Source organism: Vigna unguiculata, chromosome 3 (assembly GCF_004118075.2).
Source record: "Vigna unguiculata cultivar IT97K-499-35 chromosome 3, ASM411807v1, whole genome shotgun sequence".
Lineage (NCBI taxonomy): Eukaryota > Viridiplantae > Streptophyta > Magnoliopsida > Fabales > Fabaceae > Vigna > Vigna unguiculata.
The window spans coordinates 3,106,637-3,128,446 of NC_040281.1; the positions used below are offsets into that span (position 1 = coordinate 3,106,637).

Below are 21,810 nucleotides of genomic sequence, written 5' to 3' on the forward strand. Positions count from 1 at the left end.
GGAAGCACATCATAAGTAAGGTTTTCTCGTATTTGTACTACATTAGGTTCTATCACATGAAAAGGGTCATGAATATATTTACGAAGTTGAGACACATGAAAAACATTATGAAGTTTTGAAAGGTTTGGAGGTAAAGCAATTTGGTATGCGACAGAACCAATTCTTTTAAGGATTTGATAAGGACCTATGAATTTGGGTGTAAGTTTTCTAGATTTGAGAGCTCTACCAACCCCAGTTACAGGTGTAACTTTCAAGAAAACATAATCTCCTTCTTCAAACTCAATGGGTTTCCTTCGTTTGTCATAGTAACTTTTCTGCCTATCTTGAGAAGTTTTCATCTTTTCCCTGATCATTTTAATCTTCTCAGTTGCTTGTTGAATTACCTCTGGACCCAAAACTAAGGAATTTCCATTCTCATACCAACACAACGGGGTTCTACACCTTCTCCCATATAGAGCCTCATATGGAGCCATTCCTATGCTTGAGTGAAAACTGTTATTATAAGTGAACTCTATAAATGGTAGAAATTTCTCCCAACTTTCAATTTGTTCTAAAACACAGGCTCTCAACAAGTCTTCTAAAGATTGGATAGTCCTTTCTGATTGTCCATCAGTTTGAGGGTGATAAGCTGAACTGAGCCTAACTTTTGTTCCCAAGGCTTTTTGTAAGCTATCCCAAAACCTAGATGTGAAACGAGGGTCTCTATCAGAAATTATACTAGAAGGTACTCCATGCAGCTTGATAATTTCTTTTATGTACAAATGAGCTAACTTTTCTAAGGAAAATCTAATGTTAATAGGTAAAAAGTGAGCAGATTTTGTTAACCTATCCACAATGACCCAAATTGCATCATGACCAGACACAGTCTTTGGTAAACCTGTCACAAAATCCATGGATATGCTTTCCCATTTCCATTCCGGTACATCTAAGGATTGTAGTTCCCCATAAGGCTTTCTATGTTCAACTTTTGTTTTCTGACACACTAGACAACGTGCAACAAACTCCACCACTTCTTTCTTCATCCCAGACCACCAAAACATTTTCTTTAAGTCTTGATACATCTTTGTAGTACCCGGATGAATACTTAAGCTACTCTTATGAGCTTCCTCCATTATCAACTTTCTCAACTCTTCTTTTGCAGGTATGCAAATTCTATCTCTAAACTTGATGATTCCATTTGAATCCTTGTGAAATTCTGATTCCTTTCCTTCAACTTTTGCTATCAACTTTTCTTGTAAAAATTTATCTATTTCTTGAGCTCTTTTTATTTCTTCTAAGAATTCACTTGATATTTTTAACATTCCTAAGCATATGCTATTAGGTCTAAGTTTTACAGCTAAGTTCAAGTCTCTGAATGATTCTATCAAATCCAATTCTTTCACCATCATCATGGATGCATGTATAGACTTTCGACTTAAAGCATCAGCAACAACATTTGCTTTCCCAGGGTGATATTGCAGCTCAAAGTCATAATCCTTAAGAAATTTCATCCATCTACGTTGTCTCATATTTAGTTCTTTCTGATCAAAAAGGTACTTCAAACTTTTATGGTCACTAAAAACTTCAAACCTTGCCCCATACAAGTAATGTCTCCATATTTTCAATGCAAACACCACTGCAGCTAATTCCAAATCATGTGTAGGATAATTAAGCTCATGTTGTTTGAGTTGTCGTGAAGCATAAGCTACAACTTTTCTTTCTTGCATCAACACACATCCTAATCCTTGTCCGCATGCATCACAATATACCTCAAAATTTTTTATAGGGTCAGGAAGGATTAAAACAGGTGCAGATGTTAATTTTTTCTTCAACTCTTGAAAACTAAACTCACATGCTTCATTCCATTCGAAAGGTTGTCCCTTACGTGTTAACTTAGTCAAAGGCAATGCTAATTTAGAAAATCCTTCAATGAATTTTCTATAGTAGCCTGCTAATCCTAAGAAACTACGTATTTCTGTGATATTCTTTGGTTGTTCCCAAAGCAATAACGCTTGAACCTTTGAGGGGTCAACTACAATGCCATTTTGTGATATCACATGACCCAAAAATTGAACTTCTCTCAACCAGAATTCACACTTTGACCATTTTCCATACAATTGTCTCTCTCTTAGAATTTGTAACACAATCCTCAAATGCCTCTCATGTTCTTCATGATTTTTGGAATAAATTAAAATGTCGTCAATGAAAACAACCTCAAATTTATCCAAAAATTCATGAAAAATACGGTTCATATAATCCATAAAAATGGCAGGAGCATTGGTCACACCAAAAGGCATTACCAAGTACTCATAATGACCGTATCTTGTCCTAAAAGCTGTCTTTTGAATATCTTCCGCCTTGACTCGAATTTGATGATAACCAGATTTTAAGTCAATTTTGGAATATACCACAGCACCTCTCAATTGATCCATCAAATCATCAATCCTTGGTAGAGGGTATTTGTTTTTAATGGTGATTTTGTTAAGCTGACGATAATCCACACACAACCTCATTGTGCCATCCTTTTTCTTGACTAACAATACTGGTGCACCCCAAGGAGAAACACTAGGTCTGATGAATTGTTTATCCAACAATTCTTCTATTTGTTTTTTCAACTCTATTAACTCTAAAGGTGACATCCTATAAGGGGCTATAGACACAGGTCTTGATCCTGGTACCAAGTCTATAGTGAATTCTATTTCTCTTTGTGGAGGTAACCCAGGAACATCCTCAGGGAAAACATCAAGATACTCACAAACAACAGGAAACTTATTAATGTCTGGAATTTCCTTGACTTTTAAAGAAGTTAAGATCATGTATACTTGAGATCCTTTTGGGATTTCATTGTGGTTGGTAGTACTCTCTTTTAATTCTTTTGAGTCAAAAACTTCACCTATGTGTGATTCAAAAATTAAAGTCTTATCGTGACAGTTTAGGAGAACATGGTTGGAAGATAACCAGTCCATTCCAAGAACAATATCCAAATGAGACAAGGGTAGACATATAAGATTTACAGAAAATTTTCTATTCCCTATAGAAATATTGCAATTTGTACATGCAAGTGAAGTCGTGACTGGAACATTGGTAGGATTAGACACAATTAAATCATTTGGTAATAAAGAGACAGGTAACTTTAAATGTTTGACACATTCATGTGATATGAAAGAATGAGTAGCACCTGAATCATATAGTACATTAACGAGGTGACCATTTATGATGCATTTACCTTGGATTAGATCTTCAGATTGAACAGCTTCAGTACCATTCATCGTGAGGACTCTCCCGGTTGTCTTTGGTCTTCCAAGTTGATTATTTCCTCTGTTGCTGCTTCCCCCACTTCCTTGCTCCTTAATTAACTCTTTGCATTCATTACGATAATGACCCAATTTCCCACAATTGAAGTAAGTTACAGTCCTTGTGGCGCAGTTTCTTGACAGATGAGGTCCTCCACAGTGGAAACATTTGATATGGTTGGTTATACCTGAATTATTGGCAGCAGAGGAATGTCTTTGTCCTAAAGAATTCCATGAAGCATGAGATGGACGTTGGTAGGGTTTCTTATTATTAAAATCATTTCTTTTGTGCCTCAAAGGCCCTCCTTGCCTCCACTGAGTTTGCCTTGTCTTAGTATCATCCTCATAAATCCTACAACGATTTACAAGAGTGGGAAAAGAAGAAATCTCTAAATAACCAACTGCTTGTTTAATATCAGGTCTCAGTCCACTTTCAAACTTGGAACAACGGGAACGTTCATCAACTCTATCATGAAAGTAAGGACAAAATTTTGACAGCTCGTCAAACTTTGCTGCATATTCTCCTACAGACATGATTCCTTGACGAAGATTAAGGAATTCAACTTCTTTCCTCCTCCGAAGATCCTCTGGAAAATATTTTTCCAGAAACTTTTGTTTGAAGGCTTCCCAAGTAATTTGTCTCCCTTCATCCTCCAATTGTTGTTTTGTAAATCTCCACCAGTTTTCAGCTTCTTCAACGAGCATAAATGTAGCAAATGTGACTCTATTTGCATCTGCACACGTCATTGCGATGAAAATTTTCTCAATTTCTGCTATCCATGATTGAGCACCTTCAGGATTAAATCCCCCTTTAAATTTTTGTGGATTATTCCTGCGAAAGGTTTCTAATCCTTGATTTTCCATGGGTTCAACATTTTGTTTTTGGCTCATATTTTCCAGGACAATTGTCATTCTTTCCAACAACTCATTGGTAATGTTTGGTCCGTTATCCATCTTTTCCTGAAAGAATGAACAATTTCCTTAGTTTTCTTTAGATTTTTTTTTTAACTATTGTTAAAACTTATCCTTACTACAAGTATTAATTGTTGTTATTACTTACTTTTATTAGTCTACTTATCTTGCATTTCTCTTTTACAAGAAAAATGTATAAACAAACAACTTGCACCTCTACTTACTAGTAGAGACTACAAACATGGAAGACACCATACCCAAGGTCTTGACAGAAGGAACTGCTCTGATACCACTAAATGTGACACCCCGACTACTATACTAAATAATTATTATTTGATAAAAAAAAATGGAATCAAATTTTTTTTTTCCATACGATTATCCTTGAGAGAATATTAATAATAACATAACTTCATATTCATATATGTAGTTTGCATCTATGTAATTGTTCATGAAATATTACAAAAATATATATTTGTTAAATATTAAGAGTCCTACATCAGAATAGAAGATTTTCTATATTTTTAACATCTCCTAAAGATATTAATAGAAATTATCCATGAGTCAATCTTCAGAAGATCCACCAACAATATCCCGAATAACTCTCACTGAGCAGGTTCATCTTCTGTTCATGCAACAGGTACATATGAAAGAAAAATATGAAAGGAGTGAGGTCTTTATAAGCCTTAAATATCAATCTTAATAAACTCAACAAACAATGCAGACACCGGGGGCCTAAATTTGGACTTATAACCACCAAACTTGATCTTGTTTTACCAGACATATGGATCCATATTCCACTTCTGATGATCCAATCTGAACATCAAAAGTTACTTTGGGAAGTGATTAGGTAGTTGAGTATTTCTCATGGTACAATCATAATTATTTCTTTCTCGAGAATATTAGCCATTCATCGGCTCACAAAAGAGATGTATACTCACTACCTAACCTTGGCGATGCCGAGCAGGTATCGGATAGTCCCAAGTTTGGCCTATGAATATCCTAGTCCAGGGCGCTATTCTGAACTATCCAGATATTCACCTACTTGGTAAAACTTCCTTAGACCCCACCATGGTCCCTGCCTTTCATCCCGCAGTGTACCAAACTGTGACTTCCCAAATACAAATACTTTGACACTGGTTTAATCTCAACTTATTGAAACCAGACTTAACTCTTACTTAACTGACACACTCTTGGGTATTTTCAAAGGTCATAAAATGTGATGACTATCAATTCATGTCATTGTATAAACAATATACAAAGAATATAAAACAACGATAAAATGGATATGCAATTTTCTTCTATCCAAGCTTACTAAATAAAATAATATTTACTTTCACTTCACATTTATTTTTATTTTTAATTATAAAATAATGATAAAATCAGAATCAAAGCAAGAATTTTAAGTAAATAATTAGATAAGGATTAGAACATTATAATTAAATATAAAAATATAAATTAAACGGGACCAGTGCATAACTGGAGATATATTAATTGAAATAAATAAACAGGACCAGTGCATAACTGGAGATAAAAATAAAATAAATAAATAGGACCAGTGCGTAACTGGAGGTAAATAAAATAAAATAAATAAATAGGACCAGTGCGTAACTGGAGGTGAATAAAATAAAATAAATAAATAAATAGGACCAGTGCGTAACTGGAGGTAAATAAAATAAAATAAAATAAATAGGACCAGTGCGTAACTGGAGATAAATAAAATAAAATAAATAAATAGGACCAGTGCGTAACTGGAGATAAATAAAATAAAATAAATAAATAGGACCAGTGCGTAACTGGAGATAAATAAAATAAAATAAATAAATAGGACCAGTGCGTAACTGGAGGTAAATAAAATAAAATAAATAAATAGGACCCGTGCGTAACTGGAGATAAATAAAATAAAATAAATAAATAAATAGGACCAGTGCGTAACTAGAGGTAAATAAAATAAAATAAATAAATAGGATCAATATATAATTGGAGATTAAATAAAATAAATATAAGAGGATAATAAATGAAAGTAAATAGAATAATATATGAGTCAAAATAAATAAAAGATTCATATAAAACCCATGAGCTTATCAAGATTAATATATAAGAGCTTAAACTCACTCCCCTTACCTTATTGATTGAAGAGCACACTAATAATATTTGTAGAGGACTAGGATCCCTTTAAATCTTTGCTCTAAACTTTCTTTTCCTATTTTCTTTTTCTTTCTCCTTTCTTTCTTCTCTCTTTCTCTCTCTTCTCTCTTCTTTCTCTTTCTCTCTCTTCTTTCTCTCTCTCTCCTTTCTTTCTCTCTTTCTTTCTTTCTTTCTCACTTTCTCACTTTCTCACCTCACCGTAACTTCTCTCATTCCATATATATATATATATAAAGCAAAGCATGTGCATGTTTATCCAAATCATCATTATCCTCCTTTTTTTTTTCTTCTTATCTTTTCTTCTTATCTTTTCTTCTTATCTTCTTATCCTTTCTTATTCTTTTCTTTTTTTTTTCTTTTTCTTTTCTATATTATTTTTTTTTCTCTTTTAAAAATTCTTCATATATATTTTATTTTTATTTTTTTTTACACACACCTATTTAATTAAAATATTTTTACCTAATATATACATATATATATATATAATATTTGTTTTGTTTTATTCTTATTGTTATTTTCAATAAGTAAAATTACATCATGATAAAATATATTTTTTAATGTTTAAAATGCATTTAGATAAAATATGAAACATTAGTAAAAATATAAGATTTTCTAATTGTTTTATTTAAAATAAATAATACAGTTTATTAAAAAAAAGTTGTTACAATAAACCTTCAACCTCTTAATATGTAGATTTACTAGAATTTTTCAATCTTGTTCAAAACTTCAATCTATAAAATCAGTGCCTCAACTTGTTTTGGTTTTATGACTAAAATGTTCCTATTCCTCAACAATTTCACTAAGGCAAAGTATAAAACTCTCATAATACACAGAAAGACAAAGAAAAGTTAATCATAAATATCGGTAAAGTATAAAACTCTCAACAATTTTATTATATATTTCGTTGGAAGGAATGTACCTTTGACGGAAAATGAATAATAAATGCATATTAGAATGTGTTATGATACTATGGTTGAAAATGTGTAAAGCATTAAGTTGGATAACAAAACAGTGAAAAGACCGAGGCAGTGAAGAGGTTATCCATGAAACACTGTGCCAATGCTGGCTAATGCTTCCAATTTCAACACATTTACAAGTAAAAAGTCTTGTTCATGTTTGAAAAAAAAACAATAATATTTTTAACCACTAAAGTCTAATAATTTTCTCTTATCCCATACATGCATGTACATACATGTGCAACATAAACTTTTCCATAATTTAGTAAGTAGATGAGGTGATGCATGAAAGAATAAGTAGTTTTTTTTAGGTTTAATTATCCGGATGGTATCCATTTTGGTAGAGGTGTGTCAATCTGATATCGTTTTTAAAAAAGTGTCAATTGGATCTTAACTTTTGAAAAATTGTTTCAATTAGGTCTATTTCAGACGAAGTTGACTAATGTCATTAACGACGTGTCACGTGTCAGTTTGTGATTTTTTTAAACTTTTTATTTTTTTTAATTTTTTGAAAATAAAAAATAAAAAAATGCCATGTGTCAAATCCCTGTGTATGACACGTGACGTTATCAGTGTCACGTGATATTACAATGCCATATATCAATGTTACTATCAGTGAATTTGAAGGTAAATATCGAAGAAGCAGCTCACTTAAGTAAGGATAAAAATGAGAAAGATATTTTACCATAGTTGAAGTTGTAAAATTGTCCTTGATTTGTAAGAGTTGATAAAAGAAATTATATCCTTCATCCAAACAATTTTATTTTTGTTTCTCTTTAAATATAAGTTAAAACTAGGTTGATTGATGTTAGGTCGAGAAGAAACATTTAAGTATGAGATTAAATTCTATAAAAGAAAATGATAAAGTTAAATAATATGTAAAAGAGAAAACTTATAAACCTATTACATTAACTATTTAAATAAAAAACAATATTAATTTTTAATTTAAACTGAATTTACGTGTCATTATTGTTGAGATTACTAATTTAAACTGAATTTACGTCTCATGTTCTTTCAAAATTCTCAATCTGGCTATACGATACTGACGAATATCGGTTAAATTTGCCGACAGAGCCACATAGTATTTTTGAGCATGGCTTTATTGGTTTCCATGAATTTAAGAACATGATAAGATTAAGATGTAACATTTTCCTATCTTTTCTCTGTTTCGTCTTTCAGTGCTGTTACAATATTACATTATTAATATTTGCATGCAGTAGAATAGTCTCAGAACTCTGCCAAGTTATTCAGTGCCACTTCAAACTTTCAATCTCATGACTTTACTTTCTTCCTTAATTTATTTGTAAAAGATTCCCACAAAAATAATTTACTGGGATCCTTAATTCTGTGTGCTCTCATTCTCCTATCTGAAAAATAATGATAATAAAACAAATATATATAAAACTGTTACAATAGTTGCAGATGAAATATAAATATTTATCTTAAGAATTTGCCGACTAGTGACTGGAATTGATTTGTCTTTATCTAATCAATTCTTTTATACATATTTTAATTGTAATCACATTTCTGTTTTTTTTTTTTTGAAATTACTTTTGAAAACTATAACGAGTAAAAAACATCACTGTTCTGAAAAGTAAATACTCTGATAAAGAAAAAACTTAAAATAAAAATGGACCTTTACTTCACCGTTATTGCTGTCTTCGTTGATTTACAGCAACAATGTTCCATCTGCTTTAATTATTTGAAGAATATATCACGTGCACTTTGCAAATGGTAGACCCATAACGCATGTCCTTTGCTTTGTTTTCTAACTATAACGAAAAAATAAATAAGAAAATTGGCATAAAAATATTTAGTCAAAAAGTTGGTTCGGAAAATTAAAAATTTTCTTTGATCACTCTATAGGTGAGTAGTGATGAGTCCTCCTTCCGCAACTTCAATCACTTCCCAGTTTCCTTTTCCGTATCTTTCGCAAAACCATACGTAGCCAACAAACACAAACAATTTTGAAGCACCCAACCTTTGAAAAATTGAAAACAAGATATGAGATTTGTGAGTGTACGATGCAACCTTGCCGGCACACGCGTCACCATTCTCCAACACCAGTCACCAATGATTTCATCATCAACAGTTCCTTCCAAATATCTCTCAAACCCATCTTATCCAAATAAATTATTTTAAAAAATGTGTATGTTTAATTTGAGGTACACAAGGACGGTGGATAGCTAAAATCATTCATACAATGCAACATTTTTTTTATATTTAAAGAAAAAACATTATTCTGGAATGGACAAAGTATAATGTTGTTCATTATCATTCGGGGACCAAAAAATATTATCATTTGGGACCAAGTTCGTGTGATGTAAGAAAGAGCATCGTGTGGTGATGTTGCTTGTTTTTTTTAGTGGACTAAAATGAAGTCCGTGTTCATATATATTATACTAAAACTTCTATAATTGATCCCTGAGACCCGATACCGAATTTATCATTTCGTTACACGTCTCTCTACATGAATGATAAGATCAAATTTGGTTTAGACACTTATTCCTGCTTCCTGCACATATCAGAAGATCTCAGTCAAACCCATCCACCTTTGATTTTCTACTGTTTCAAAATTCAAAAGTTCGAATTCATCTCCCTTTTTTTTCACTTTCCTGTAGAATTTGGAATTTGCTAAAGTAATGGTGTGAACGCAGGCGAGATGTTTAGCAAGCAAGGAGTCTTTTTAATATTTCAAATTGCACCTCTACAGTTGATAAAGAAAGAAAAAGAAAATTAGAAAAGTAAAAGAAAGAAGTCAAAGAAGTGGAGAAAACAATGCATTGGGTCCTAGAGCGTGGAACTTTTCATAAAGACACATCAACATTCTCGTCCCACACTAGCCTCCAAAAAGTTGCTGTGTTCTAAGTGCTGATTAACCCGTATTGTCGCCCTTGGCTTTGTGCTAGAAGCAGAATTATGGACCAACTCCATCATCACCTATTTTATTGTTTGAAAACGTGTCCTTATATTCGAAGTCGTGTGAACGCGTAGTACACCTTGTTGTAGCTCTATATATATAACACAACCCTTAAGAGGTTACATATATTCCGCCGAACGGAACCATCTGGTTCAGTAGCTAACTAGTAGTGATTGCTGACAGTGTTAACCTCAGACTGAAGAACATAGTTGAAGCAAGATCATGAGGGTGTTTCCGAGGTTCAAGTTTCTGTCACGAGCAGTGCACGAGGAACAGGAGGGTGAGCATGATGGGGAGAGAAACAAGTACCCTTTAACGGAAGGAAGCTTGTGCACGTCCTTAACGTTAACTGTTTGGAAAAAATCCCTAGTGATTAGTTGTAAAGGGTTCACCGTGATTGATTCGTATGGAAACCTGGCTTATAGGGTTGACAATTACATCGGCCACCCCAATGAAGTCATTCTTATGGACGCTTCAGGAAACTCTGTCCTCACTCTGCACCGCTCCAGGGTATGCATGTCTATGTCTTCTTCGCCTTCATCTTTCTTTCTTTCTGTGCTTTAATGCATAAGTTGTTCAATTTCTCTGTATAAGACTTTCAAGATCGAAGCAGATGAAGAAATTATAAAATTGCAATTTTGGAACTGGTGAAATTACTTTATAAAGAAATGGGATGAGACCATTATTGCACTGTTTGCACTAACTATAATATGTCGATGGTGGTCCTTTGTTAATCATATAAAATGATACTTGTGGTTTGTAAAATAATTTAGCTAAAATGTTACTATCAGTACAAATTTGTTGTGCCATTAAGAATTAAACAAATTAAGATGGTATTGTAGATGACATGTTGATTTTGTTTTGTTGCAGAAGCTGGGATTAGTAGATAGGTGGTTTGTGTATGAAGGGGAAAGGGGGAAGCAGAGTACGAGAAGTAAGTGGTGTAAATCGAAAAGCAGACCAGTTTGTTGTGTAAGGAAGCGTGTGAATATTTTAGACGGCAAGCCCAAGGTTCAGGCCTACGTGTATCGTGTAGCATCGGACTCAGATAAACGACATGCGGCGTTTACAGTTGAAGGTTCCTATGCACATAGGACATGTAAAGTGTTTGATGAGTGCAAGAAGGCTGTGGCTGAAATCAAGAGAAAGGAGGCCAATAGCAAAGACGTCTCTTTCGGGATAGAGATTTTTCAATTGGTTGTTCACCCTGGCTTTGATCCTAGCTTTGCCATGGCACTCGTTTTACTACTGGATCAAATGTTTTCGTAGTATTCTCGTAGAGTAACACGTTTCTTGTTTCTATATCCACCTACCATTTTACTCCATAGGCACTGTAAATTAGAAGAGATGTTTATAAAACGAAAAAGACAATTGAAGTAGTCAACTATTTACAGTGTGTTTAATTTCGTGTTTAGGAACAATGAACGCACCACGTCAAGCAAGAAGCTAGACGGAGCAGCGTTCACGTACATTCACATCGTGGAATCAAAGATGGCTTAACCTGTCAAATTATATCTTACGAACGGGAACTCATTTGTTATTTGCGCTTCACAAGAGACTGAGTATGAAAACAGTTGAAATTATGAGGGACTTCGTCCTTGCTATAAATAAATGCCTTAAAAGTTAAATAGAAGGAAAACTCGTTCTTCACAATAAATAATGAGGAAGGAGCTCTATCATTTTACCATAATAAAAAGACAAGGCTTTCTGCACATTGATGCCAACAAATTTAGATCCTCTCCAGCTCCCTACCCTCGTGCGGCCATCAAGCAGCCAACATCTAAACCCTTAAATTTGTTATTACACAGAAATTCGAGAGAGCAGAGAAGAGAGAATATAATGGACGATTGGAATTTCAAATAGAGAGAAGTGTAAATGGAGAGGCCGGAAGAATATGGATCCGAAACTGCGAACCTAGCATTTTGGCAATTACATAGGAAGAAAACAAGATAGGAAGCATGGTTTAGAATGATAGTTGCATGCAATACATGAAAGATCCACACAGAAAGAAACGAGGGAACTTAATCTCACTAATCCATCGTACTCTACCGTGAGGAAAGAATTCTGCTGTTTTATACACCTGTTTTAATGTTACAACATTTGAATCCTGTTTGCCTCTGAACGTGAACACTAGCAACAAATTCATCGCAGGCTTGCAGCCACAACATAACATTATATACAAAGTAGCCTTTTACTAACCTAACACTTGCTAATCACACAACAGTTGCCAGCTACTGATGTGTCTACAGTCAATAATTGATTGATCAATCTGTGTTGTCTCTGCCCCTTTTCCAATCCATCACTACTAATTTTCCAACCTGCTGCTGACTATCATGAACCTTATTTAAATCCCTTGCAGGCGGGGGCATCATACAATGTTGCTTTAAGATGCTGGCATTTGTACGTTTGTTTTCCACAAACGAGTCTCTAACTTGTTTACTAGGTAATGATCTACTTGACTTCGAAATAGGCCACACAAAGTGTCCTTTCTTAGCATCATTATTGTAGTGACTACTGTTCTTGTTCTCAACTATGGAAAACCTTGGCTTCTTTGAGGGAACTATCTGCTCCACACTTCTGCCCACAATGTCAGATCCAATCGTTGAAATTGATCTTGAAGACATCTCTTCAAGTTTCTCATTTGATTTATAGTGGCAAGCTTTCATGGCTTTTTGTGAAGTTTTCCTCTGCCATCTTAAAATTCCATCCGAGCTCCGCCTTGGTGAGTGAGTTGCAATTTCACAGAGAGTTTGTGCAGCAGTTAATATTCTTGGACATCGCTCATCTGTCACAAAGAAAAATGTCAAGCAAGAGATCTTGTTATACTATAAACTTCAGTAAAACTTTTAGGTTAAAGGAAACAAATTTACGAAACAGTTAAACAAGTGTACACATGAAAAAAAAAATGTGTTGTTCGCAAATAACGCCATACCATTTTCTTTAGTATCAACTTCGCCTCCAAGTTCTGTATTTTCAGACAGAAATCAGTCAGATTATTCAGAGAGAGTGGGAGGAAAGGGGAGAAGAAAAGAATCAGAAGATAGAAAGGCACTGGAGATGAACAGTAACAGATTCAGGTAGCCTAAGAAAATATTTTACCTGCTTTAGCTTGAGAGTTTTCTGAACAAGATACAGAAGATGAAGAATCCAATTGATGGAAAGGAAGGTTAGCAAATAAAGATGAGAAATTCTTTTTTTCTGTACTACCAGATGAAGGAACGAGGCTCTCATCATAACTGAATGTGTCAAGGTTTGTGAAGGAACTACGATCAGTACTTGTAGAGTCAGTAATGACACCTATCCTCGACCATTTACCTTGGCACATGCTTCTACTCGTTGATGACTTGACTGCATCAGAATTAGTTCTAGAATGACCACCAAAAGCATGTGACCATGTAAACGCAGGAAGGCTAGGTCGACGAGAAACTTGCTTGCCAGAGCGTTGGTCATTATTACTATTCTTTGTGGTGACAGCAGGTTTGGACACATCAAGCAGCAAAGACTCCAATTCCTGTAATGGATGGACTGCAAGTCGTTCCAAAACATCCTTTGGCTGATGTAATGGAAAGTCAAGCGGACTAGTTGAACTTTCTGTTTCGCTACAATGATCCTGGATGTCAAGAGCCAGTAAGTTCAAAATGATATTAATATTATATAGTTTTATTATCGGTGAAAGTAACTAGGCATACATGAACATGCAAAAGCAACGTGTTTTCGTGACTGGAGAAGCCAAATATGATGAGGACAGCTTTATGTAGCATATATGACAAAACTCATTGAAATTAAAATTTTATTTTATAAAAGCAAAAAATTAGCCCTGACACAACAGTCTCTCTGCTTATGCAGAAATAAGATTGTGTACAATGACCTTCCCACATACTTTCACATTGTCATGAGCCTTTGGCACAGGATCCATTAGTTCTTTAAAGCCAAAGATGAAAGGATACTTGAAAATTTTAACACTAACCTTCTGACATGAGGACATATCTAATGACTGCTCTTTATCCCCATTACCAACACTTTCTGCTGCACAAACTGAACTCAATTGGCAAGTGGACATTTTCATGTTGGAGGAGTAGTCCACCTCAGACATATTTTGGGACTGAGTAGATTTCGGGGGCTGAAGGATAGAGCACGCCTTTCTAACTGAATTCAAAAAACTTACACTCAGATTTGATGTTTTCTTCCCTTTATCTTTGCTTAAATTGGGGCAGTCGAAAGTGCCCCTAAGGAGTTCATCTAACGGTGGTTCATCCATAAGCTTTGTGACATCATGAAAATCATGTTTCAGACCATATAGCCCTGGCAACAATTTCCGAACAAAAAATCCTTTGAAATTTGTTGAAGTTTCACACAGTAATCATAGCTTTAGAGATAAAAGAAACCAAACAAGTTATTATGGTAGAGAAGCTAGGCAATATTAAACTCGTTAGTATTAATTAAACAGCTTATATTAGTTGCTTGAAATTGTAGATAAACAGTGTCAGAACATATATAATTTGCTTATATCGTCACATGTGGGTTAGGTACTAATTCCCGGACATATAGCAAACTGATGCAAAATTACATAATTAGGAAGCCAAAAATTTCATATGTTCGAATAAAGATATGGCTCAGAAAGAAATATCTAAAATCATAGTTAAAAAACAATAAATAATACTCTAGACCTCTACAAGTGCAAAGAATTAAACATAATTACATTGCTTCCAGTGGTAATAACCAACCAGAATGATATCGTGTTCAAGATTCAAGAAGAATATAAAAGGGTGCAATTCTTGAGAGATCAAGGGCATTATTGTAAGAAGACTGGTTCAAGAATATCTGTTATGAGCAACACAGCACGTTTGATTGCCTTTACTGGAGAAGCACATAATGAAAATTGACCTGTTTCTGGCTTCAATATCATTATGAAAGAATACACAATGTCTTTATTTCTGTATATCATAGTTAAGTAGACAACTTCAGAAAGGCTTTCTCAAATGTTAAACATAATGACCTGAATTGTTAGATAACTTAACTAACAAACAGATTGATTTTCCATCACAATGTCCAAGATGCACAGTAAACAAATATATAGGGGAAAAAGTTCATTAAGAAAGGGAAATTACATGAGATTTACAAAGAAAGAGAACAATAGGTCAAGCAATTACATTACATACCAAAAAAGTTGTTCCCTGCACTGGTAGAACTGAATATTGATCCACCCATCTTCATTGAGGATGACTCGAATTTAGCCTTTGCAGAAGGCACTTTAAAATTCCTCTTATCACCACGTTTGCTAGCATTGCTTCTTTGCTTTGGTAATTGACTTTTCTCTATACAAAAGAAAATCAAGGAACAAAAAAGGTAAGAGCATATAGATAGGAAAGCCACTGATAACTTGTTTGGGGGGAATATACCTGGAGAAGTACAGCTTAAATTATTTGACCCAAGTTTATCTGAAATATCTTTTGACTCCTCAATTCCAATAGGGCTCAAAGAATCTTCCGGCTGGGATATCCGAGGCCTCTTTGAACATGAACTATTACTCCGGTTGGATTTTGCAGCTTTTCGTTGTAACGATACACCTTCCAATCTAGAATTAATTACAGGACTACTTTTTCCATTACCGCTAGGAGAATTTTTGGATGCCTCTTCACCCCTGAGATGGGGCAGCTGACTAGAATTCTTAGAAAGTTGAGTTTCTGCAAATTTGTTGCATGAGGAAAACTCAGATGCTGTTTTTATATTTGCAACATCTGGCACAATAACAGTCAGTCAGTTAAACAGTGTAATACAAAAAAAAAAATGATGACGATATGGTTAAGGGAAAAAAAAAAATAGTTGGCAGAAGCCAAAGGAACATCTCAACCACTACCACATGTGTCCACAAAACAGATATCAGATGGCATGGGACAGTAAGTACTGTTAAGTTATACAACTGCAAAGTGCAAAAGAAGCACGTTGTTTTAATCTGACACCATATTTGGGGATGACTCGGATCCAAGCATTGAACAAAACATTGAACAAAGAGAGTGAGCATATCCAGATCCTCCACCACTAAGCATTTGTTCCCAATCACCTGACATTTTGCTAACACACATGTATGGCATGCATCAAATCCACACTCCAACAAATAAACAAAAAAATACAAGATATTTCATCATCATGTTCAACCTTCCCTTATTTATTTAAGGAATATTATTGACAAGTGTAAGAGTCGCTGCCTTAGTCAGAGCACATAGTTTGTCTCTAGGTTCATTTCTAACCCTACTGATATGAAATTTAACAATATCCAGGTCAAAAACAGTACAAAATCGCAAAAATGATCTAAAATTACATTTCTCCAGCTTCCAAAATTGAATTATTTCATGACAGTCAAGACCACTAACAAACAAACACCATAATATCACAGATCAAATCACAAAATCTCCAAAGCCAAGGACACACACCCATACACATACAGCAGTAACAAAAAAATCAATACAAGGGTAGAAAACAGTAAGGTAGAAAAGAAAACAAAAGAAATGAAAATAAAATTAGGGAAAGGATAATGAGAGAGAGCAACCTTTTTGAATTATCGAAAAACCCTCGGATCCCATCAATTTGGGTGTGGGTGCTAAGTCAAGTGGTATAGGCAATTCGACAGCGTCCATGGACGGAACCCTAAACCCCTACGCGAATCTGGTGGTGATGTTGGCGAGTGAGGAGTGAGGAGAGAGAAAGTGAGTGTTTGGTACGAAGGAGCATGTTGCGGCTGTTGAAGAATTTCTAGGGCAAAATTTGGGACTCAAAGATCGCTATATATAGTTTTCGGGAAATGGTCTGAAGCCTTTCGTCGGTGGGGAATATTCCGGTAAGGGCACTTCTACATTATTTTTATAGCATGCCCTTTAATCTTCTTTGAGGCTGTTTTTTTAACCCCTTGACGTGGCATTATCCATTTTCCATTTTCTTCTTCCATCAATGCAATAATAATACATTCGTGCATTTTTATAACGCACATTAACAGACTATTACTGTAACTGACCTTTATTAAAATGCTAAATATATAAATACAATTTTTAATCACTTATTTATTTTTATAAATACAACATCTTTCTCCATTTTAGCCATTATCATACCTAAAAACATCTTATTTTATACATCATTTTAAATTTTTTAGTTTCTACTATATCCTACTTGTTTTATTTCTTCCTTTTAATTTTATTTCACCAATCAATTCTTGTCCCTTATATATATATATATATATATGAAAAAGTCATGCAAATTTGTTCAAAATTAAATAAATTAGACAAATTGAAGTAACTCAATATTCTAATCAATTGTCCCTTTTATTGATTATTTGTTTATTTAAATTTTTTATGTTTAATTATATTTTAATTTTAAACAATGTAAAATAAAATAGTTTTATTATTTAATTATATTTTTATTTTAATTCATAAAGTTTAAATAAATATTAAATATAATTGACCGATACTTTACTTTTAAAATAAAATAAAATAATATTAATAATTATTAAATTAAATTTTATTTAATATCATAATTAATTAAGAATAATTTTTTTTAGTTGCTAATAATCGTGACTCATTTATTAATAATAAGGTTTAAAATTTATTCTTGTGACAAAATATATGTCTGTAATTCTGTGCAACCACAAACTGCACGCAGAAAATAATCATATTTGAAAAAAAAATTATATTTGTTTTATTCGAACGATTAAACAGATAGGGTTGTCAACTAGATATACGTGTCAATAGCTAGAACACAATTAGTGAGACATGATTTGTCAATTGTTAAAATCCAATCCATTGGTCAAACTACTTAACTTAATAATAAAATAAAATAAATTGTATATAAAGAGTTCCAATCAGGTTACTTCTTACTATTACTTAAAGTTAACTAAATGTGATGTCAGTAAATCATATGATAAGTTGATATAATTTTATATGATTAATTCTTTTCAATTAGAAAGAAATTAATTAGATGTGTTTAACACATTTTATCATTTTCTTATTATTGTTTATAAAGATTTTTATCTTTAGAAGAAATTTAAGTGTGAAAGAGTTTCATATTAAGTGCAAATAAATAATATATAAAAAAAATTTACAAATTCATTATTTTTTTTTTGAAACATATTAGTGTGATCTGTTATATAAATTTACTTAGTATGTGTGTGGATATTCATATAAATAAAAATTATTCTAAGATTAATAAAAGTCAATTATTTTTCTAAAAGATACATTTTTAACATTTTAGAATTTATTATTTTGAAATCTTAAATTTTTGTATTAAAGGCAAGATATAAAATTGAAGAAAAATATAAAAAAAATATTAAAAAGAAAACGTAATTTTAAGGTATATGAGATAAAAGAGTAGCACTTGATTTTTATTTTATTTTTTTAATTTTATGGACGATTTCCTTCCTTCGTTCGATTTCAAATAATTTTAGTATGTTATAAAGATTAGTAAACATAGACTTTCTTATATCACAAATCTTTTATAGTGGGTTTAAGACAAGTGCATTACTATGACAAATATCATAAAATAATGGTACAAGTAAGGATTATTACTGAAATAAGTATGATTAAAATATTTTTCTGAAAGAATAATATATAATAGAAATGACACATTTTAGAGATTATTAGAAAATCCTTTATCCCAAAAAACAACTAAATATTTTTAACATATGTCAGTATAACTAATTACTTTCAAGCATATAGTTTCTGGTCCCACATAATATTTTTTTCATATACCAAGTACAATCACAACATATTTCTAAAATAACAAGTACAATATCACATTATTGAAAATAAATTAATCGTATCTTGACCCAGTGATGAAAATAGACGGATCTAAATATCAGAACTAAAAAAACAAAGTAATGAAACCTTATAATGATGGTTCCTAAAACATGCTTGAGAAATATATACGAAAATTTCTACAATTTATATATTTATATATATATATATATATATATATATATATATATATATATATAATTTGAGATTAATACGAGATATTTTGTTTATTTATATTTAAAATAATCTATAATAATATATATAGAGATTTTCTCTTTTATGTTTATATTTTCAAATACTAATTTTATCTTTTAAAATATAATTATTTATTAAATTTTTGAGAATTAACGGTTACTTTTACGAGTTTATTTAAAAAATTGTTTGCATTTGTTTTTTCTCTTATTCTTTATTTATCAACAGTTATCCTCTCATATTTTCTGATATATTTCACTTTATTTTAATAAATATAATTTAATTTTATATATTAACTTAAAAACATTTCATTATAATTACCTACTAATATAATATCACGTATATTTAAAAAATGTGTACACGTAAGCGTGACAGTATCTGTTTGTACAATAATAATAATAATGATAATAGAGTGATACAGATGTCATTTTTTCATTTTATTTAATATATTTTTATACCTGACATAATTGGTTAACAAACTTGAAAAATTGATATAACAAAGAATAAGGAGAGATAACTACATCACTCCCAACCACCGTGGTGTTAAAAGAAGACATGCAATATGAATAGAACATACATCTTGTTTTTGTTCACATTAACAAATTCTTCTCTTCAATTATTATTTTCACATCTCAATATTTTTTTGTTGTTATACTAATTCACATTAAAATTGAATTTAAATTTTCATTCACATCACACCAACATTATGGAGAAATGACTCAATCAGTTCACACTGCTATACACAATTAAAACGTGAATGTTCCTGTAAATTGTTTTCTTTTATCAACCATATAAAATGTACAGAAAATGTTAAAAAGGTGATTTTTTTATTGAAATTTTCCGGTAACTCTAACATTTATAAACTATTATAATATAACAAATTAAAATTCATAAAAATATCATAATGTTGGTTCCATCTTATTTATATTTACTTTTTATTTATTTATACCTTTTATGTATCTTTTATATAGATATCTTGTTTTGGTGTCCATAATTTGACTTTCAATTTTATTCTTTAATAAATAATAATTTTTTAAATTAAAATAATTAATTTATCATTTTTATCTTTCAAATTATTGTATTATTCGATTTAATTATTTCCTTCATTTATTATTTTAAATTAATATTTTTAAAATAAAATATCTTTAATAAAAAAAATTACAAAATAAATAAATATATTTATATTTATTTTTAAAATTAAAAGAATTGAAAATACATACAGATATTACATGGGTTTTCACTAGTTTATTTTAAACGAATACAAATTATATATATATATATATATATATATATATATATATATATATATATATATATATATATATATATATATATATATATATATATATATATATAAACTTAATTAAATTAAGTTAGACACTTATTAGGTCCAAAAGAATTATAGAAATAAAAAAAAAATACATGGAATTAAAAAACACCTGTGTTCTAAAATTAATTCCGATGGAAAACAAATTCCAGCCTTTTCGATTGTTATTAATTTAACAATTCAAATAACGAAAACCAAATGAAAAATCAATACAAATTCACATCAATTCAATGCTTAAATATTATTTAACTTCTTACAAATGTAATTTTTATAAATTGCTTTTACCGTACTTTTTATTTGTAAGTTTTAGATATTAATTTATTTTTCTACTGTTGTTTTATTCCTTACCTTTAATAATATTTGATTTAACTTTTAAAAATAGAAAATTGAATTAAGATAACAAATTTAATTATGAAACTTTAAATTAATATAATTAAATTATGTTTAGGTGTATCGTTCATATTTATTATTTATATACGATACTTACTTATATTTTTTACTTTTAATGTCGTGACAAATATATTTTATATTATTTTTGTTAAATCATATATTTATCTGTATTTGTCATTTTAAAAGTAAAGAATGATAAATACCAAAGTATATTTAATGAATTATTACAACATTACTTTTAATATGTTAAAATTGTATCATATTTATTAATTAATATGTTAAAACTGTATCATATCTAATAATTAATGATCCTGTTGTTATTTTTTTGTCTTTGATGTTGAAAGTACTGTTTCTAATATATTAAACACGAGTATACTACAGTCAATGAAAAATATGATTATAATAATTAAAATTTCAAACGTAATCCTATATTGAAACTAAATCATACACTTGTAAGTAAATCATAATTCTGCTCTTATAAAAGTATAACTTGAAAAAATCATCGAACCAATATAAATAATATAAAAAATTGAAAAAATTATATATACTTATGTTATTTATAGAAAAAATATAAAATTATCTAATTTAGTCGAGTTTCTAAAATAATATAGTTATCTTAATTTACAATAGAATGCATTAACTTAATTTCTTTAATTTACATTTTTTATATTTAACATTAAACTTGTGTTGCAAAGTTATATTAGGTAATTTGATCCTTCTAATATATAAAAAACTTAATTACTCATTTGATCTTAATTTTTGTTAAAAAGTTTTAATAGTTTTCTATTTTTTTTAATTGAATTCCAATTTTGTTAAAATATTTAACCAAGTTATAAGTAACTCGTGGGTGAAGAGGAATAAAGAGTGAATTGGGGGAAATAAGAGATGGATGGTAAGGGTCTTGAGGTTTTGGAAA

The 21,810-nt window shown here is 31.1% G+C and overlaps 2 protein-coding genes across 2 annotated transcripts; one reads left to right on the forward strand and one right to left on the reverse strand.

Moving 5' to 3' along the window:
• The first annotated feature begins 10,229 nt into the window (after positions 1 to 10,229).
• Positions 10,230 to 11,714, forward strand: LOC114177046 (protein LURP-one-related 17-like). Its single transcript, XM_028062274.1, has 2 exons — positions 10,230 to 10,715; positions 11,076 to 11,714. Exons 1-2 carry the CDS (start codon positions 10,428 to 10,430, stop codon positions 11,472 to 11,474), a joined length of 687 nt encoding a protein of 228 aa, XP_027918075.1. The 5' UTR covers positions 10,230 to 10,427; the 3' UTR covers positions 11,475 to 11,714.
• A 495-nt stretch (positions 11,715 to 12,209) lies between these two features.
• On the reverse strand, positions 12,210 to 17,050 carry LOC114177045. Its single transcript, XM_028062272.1, has 7 exons — positions 16,753 to 17,050; positions 15,605 to 15,943; positions 15,365 to 15,520; positions 14,173 to 14,507; positions 13,305 to 13,815; positions 13,138 to 13,170; positions 12,210 to 12,990 (listed from the first exon to the last, which is right to left on the reverse strand). The coding sequence occupies exons 1-7, from the start codon at positions 16,838 to 16,840 to the stop codon at positions 12,470 to 12,472; spliced, it is 1,983 nt and encodes a 660-aa protein (XP_027918073.1). The 5' UTR covers positions 16,841 to 17,050; the 3' UTR covers positions 12,210 to 12,469.
• Between the last annotated feature and the right edge of the window lie 4,760 nt (positions 17,051 to 21,810).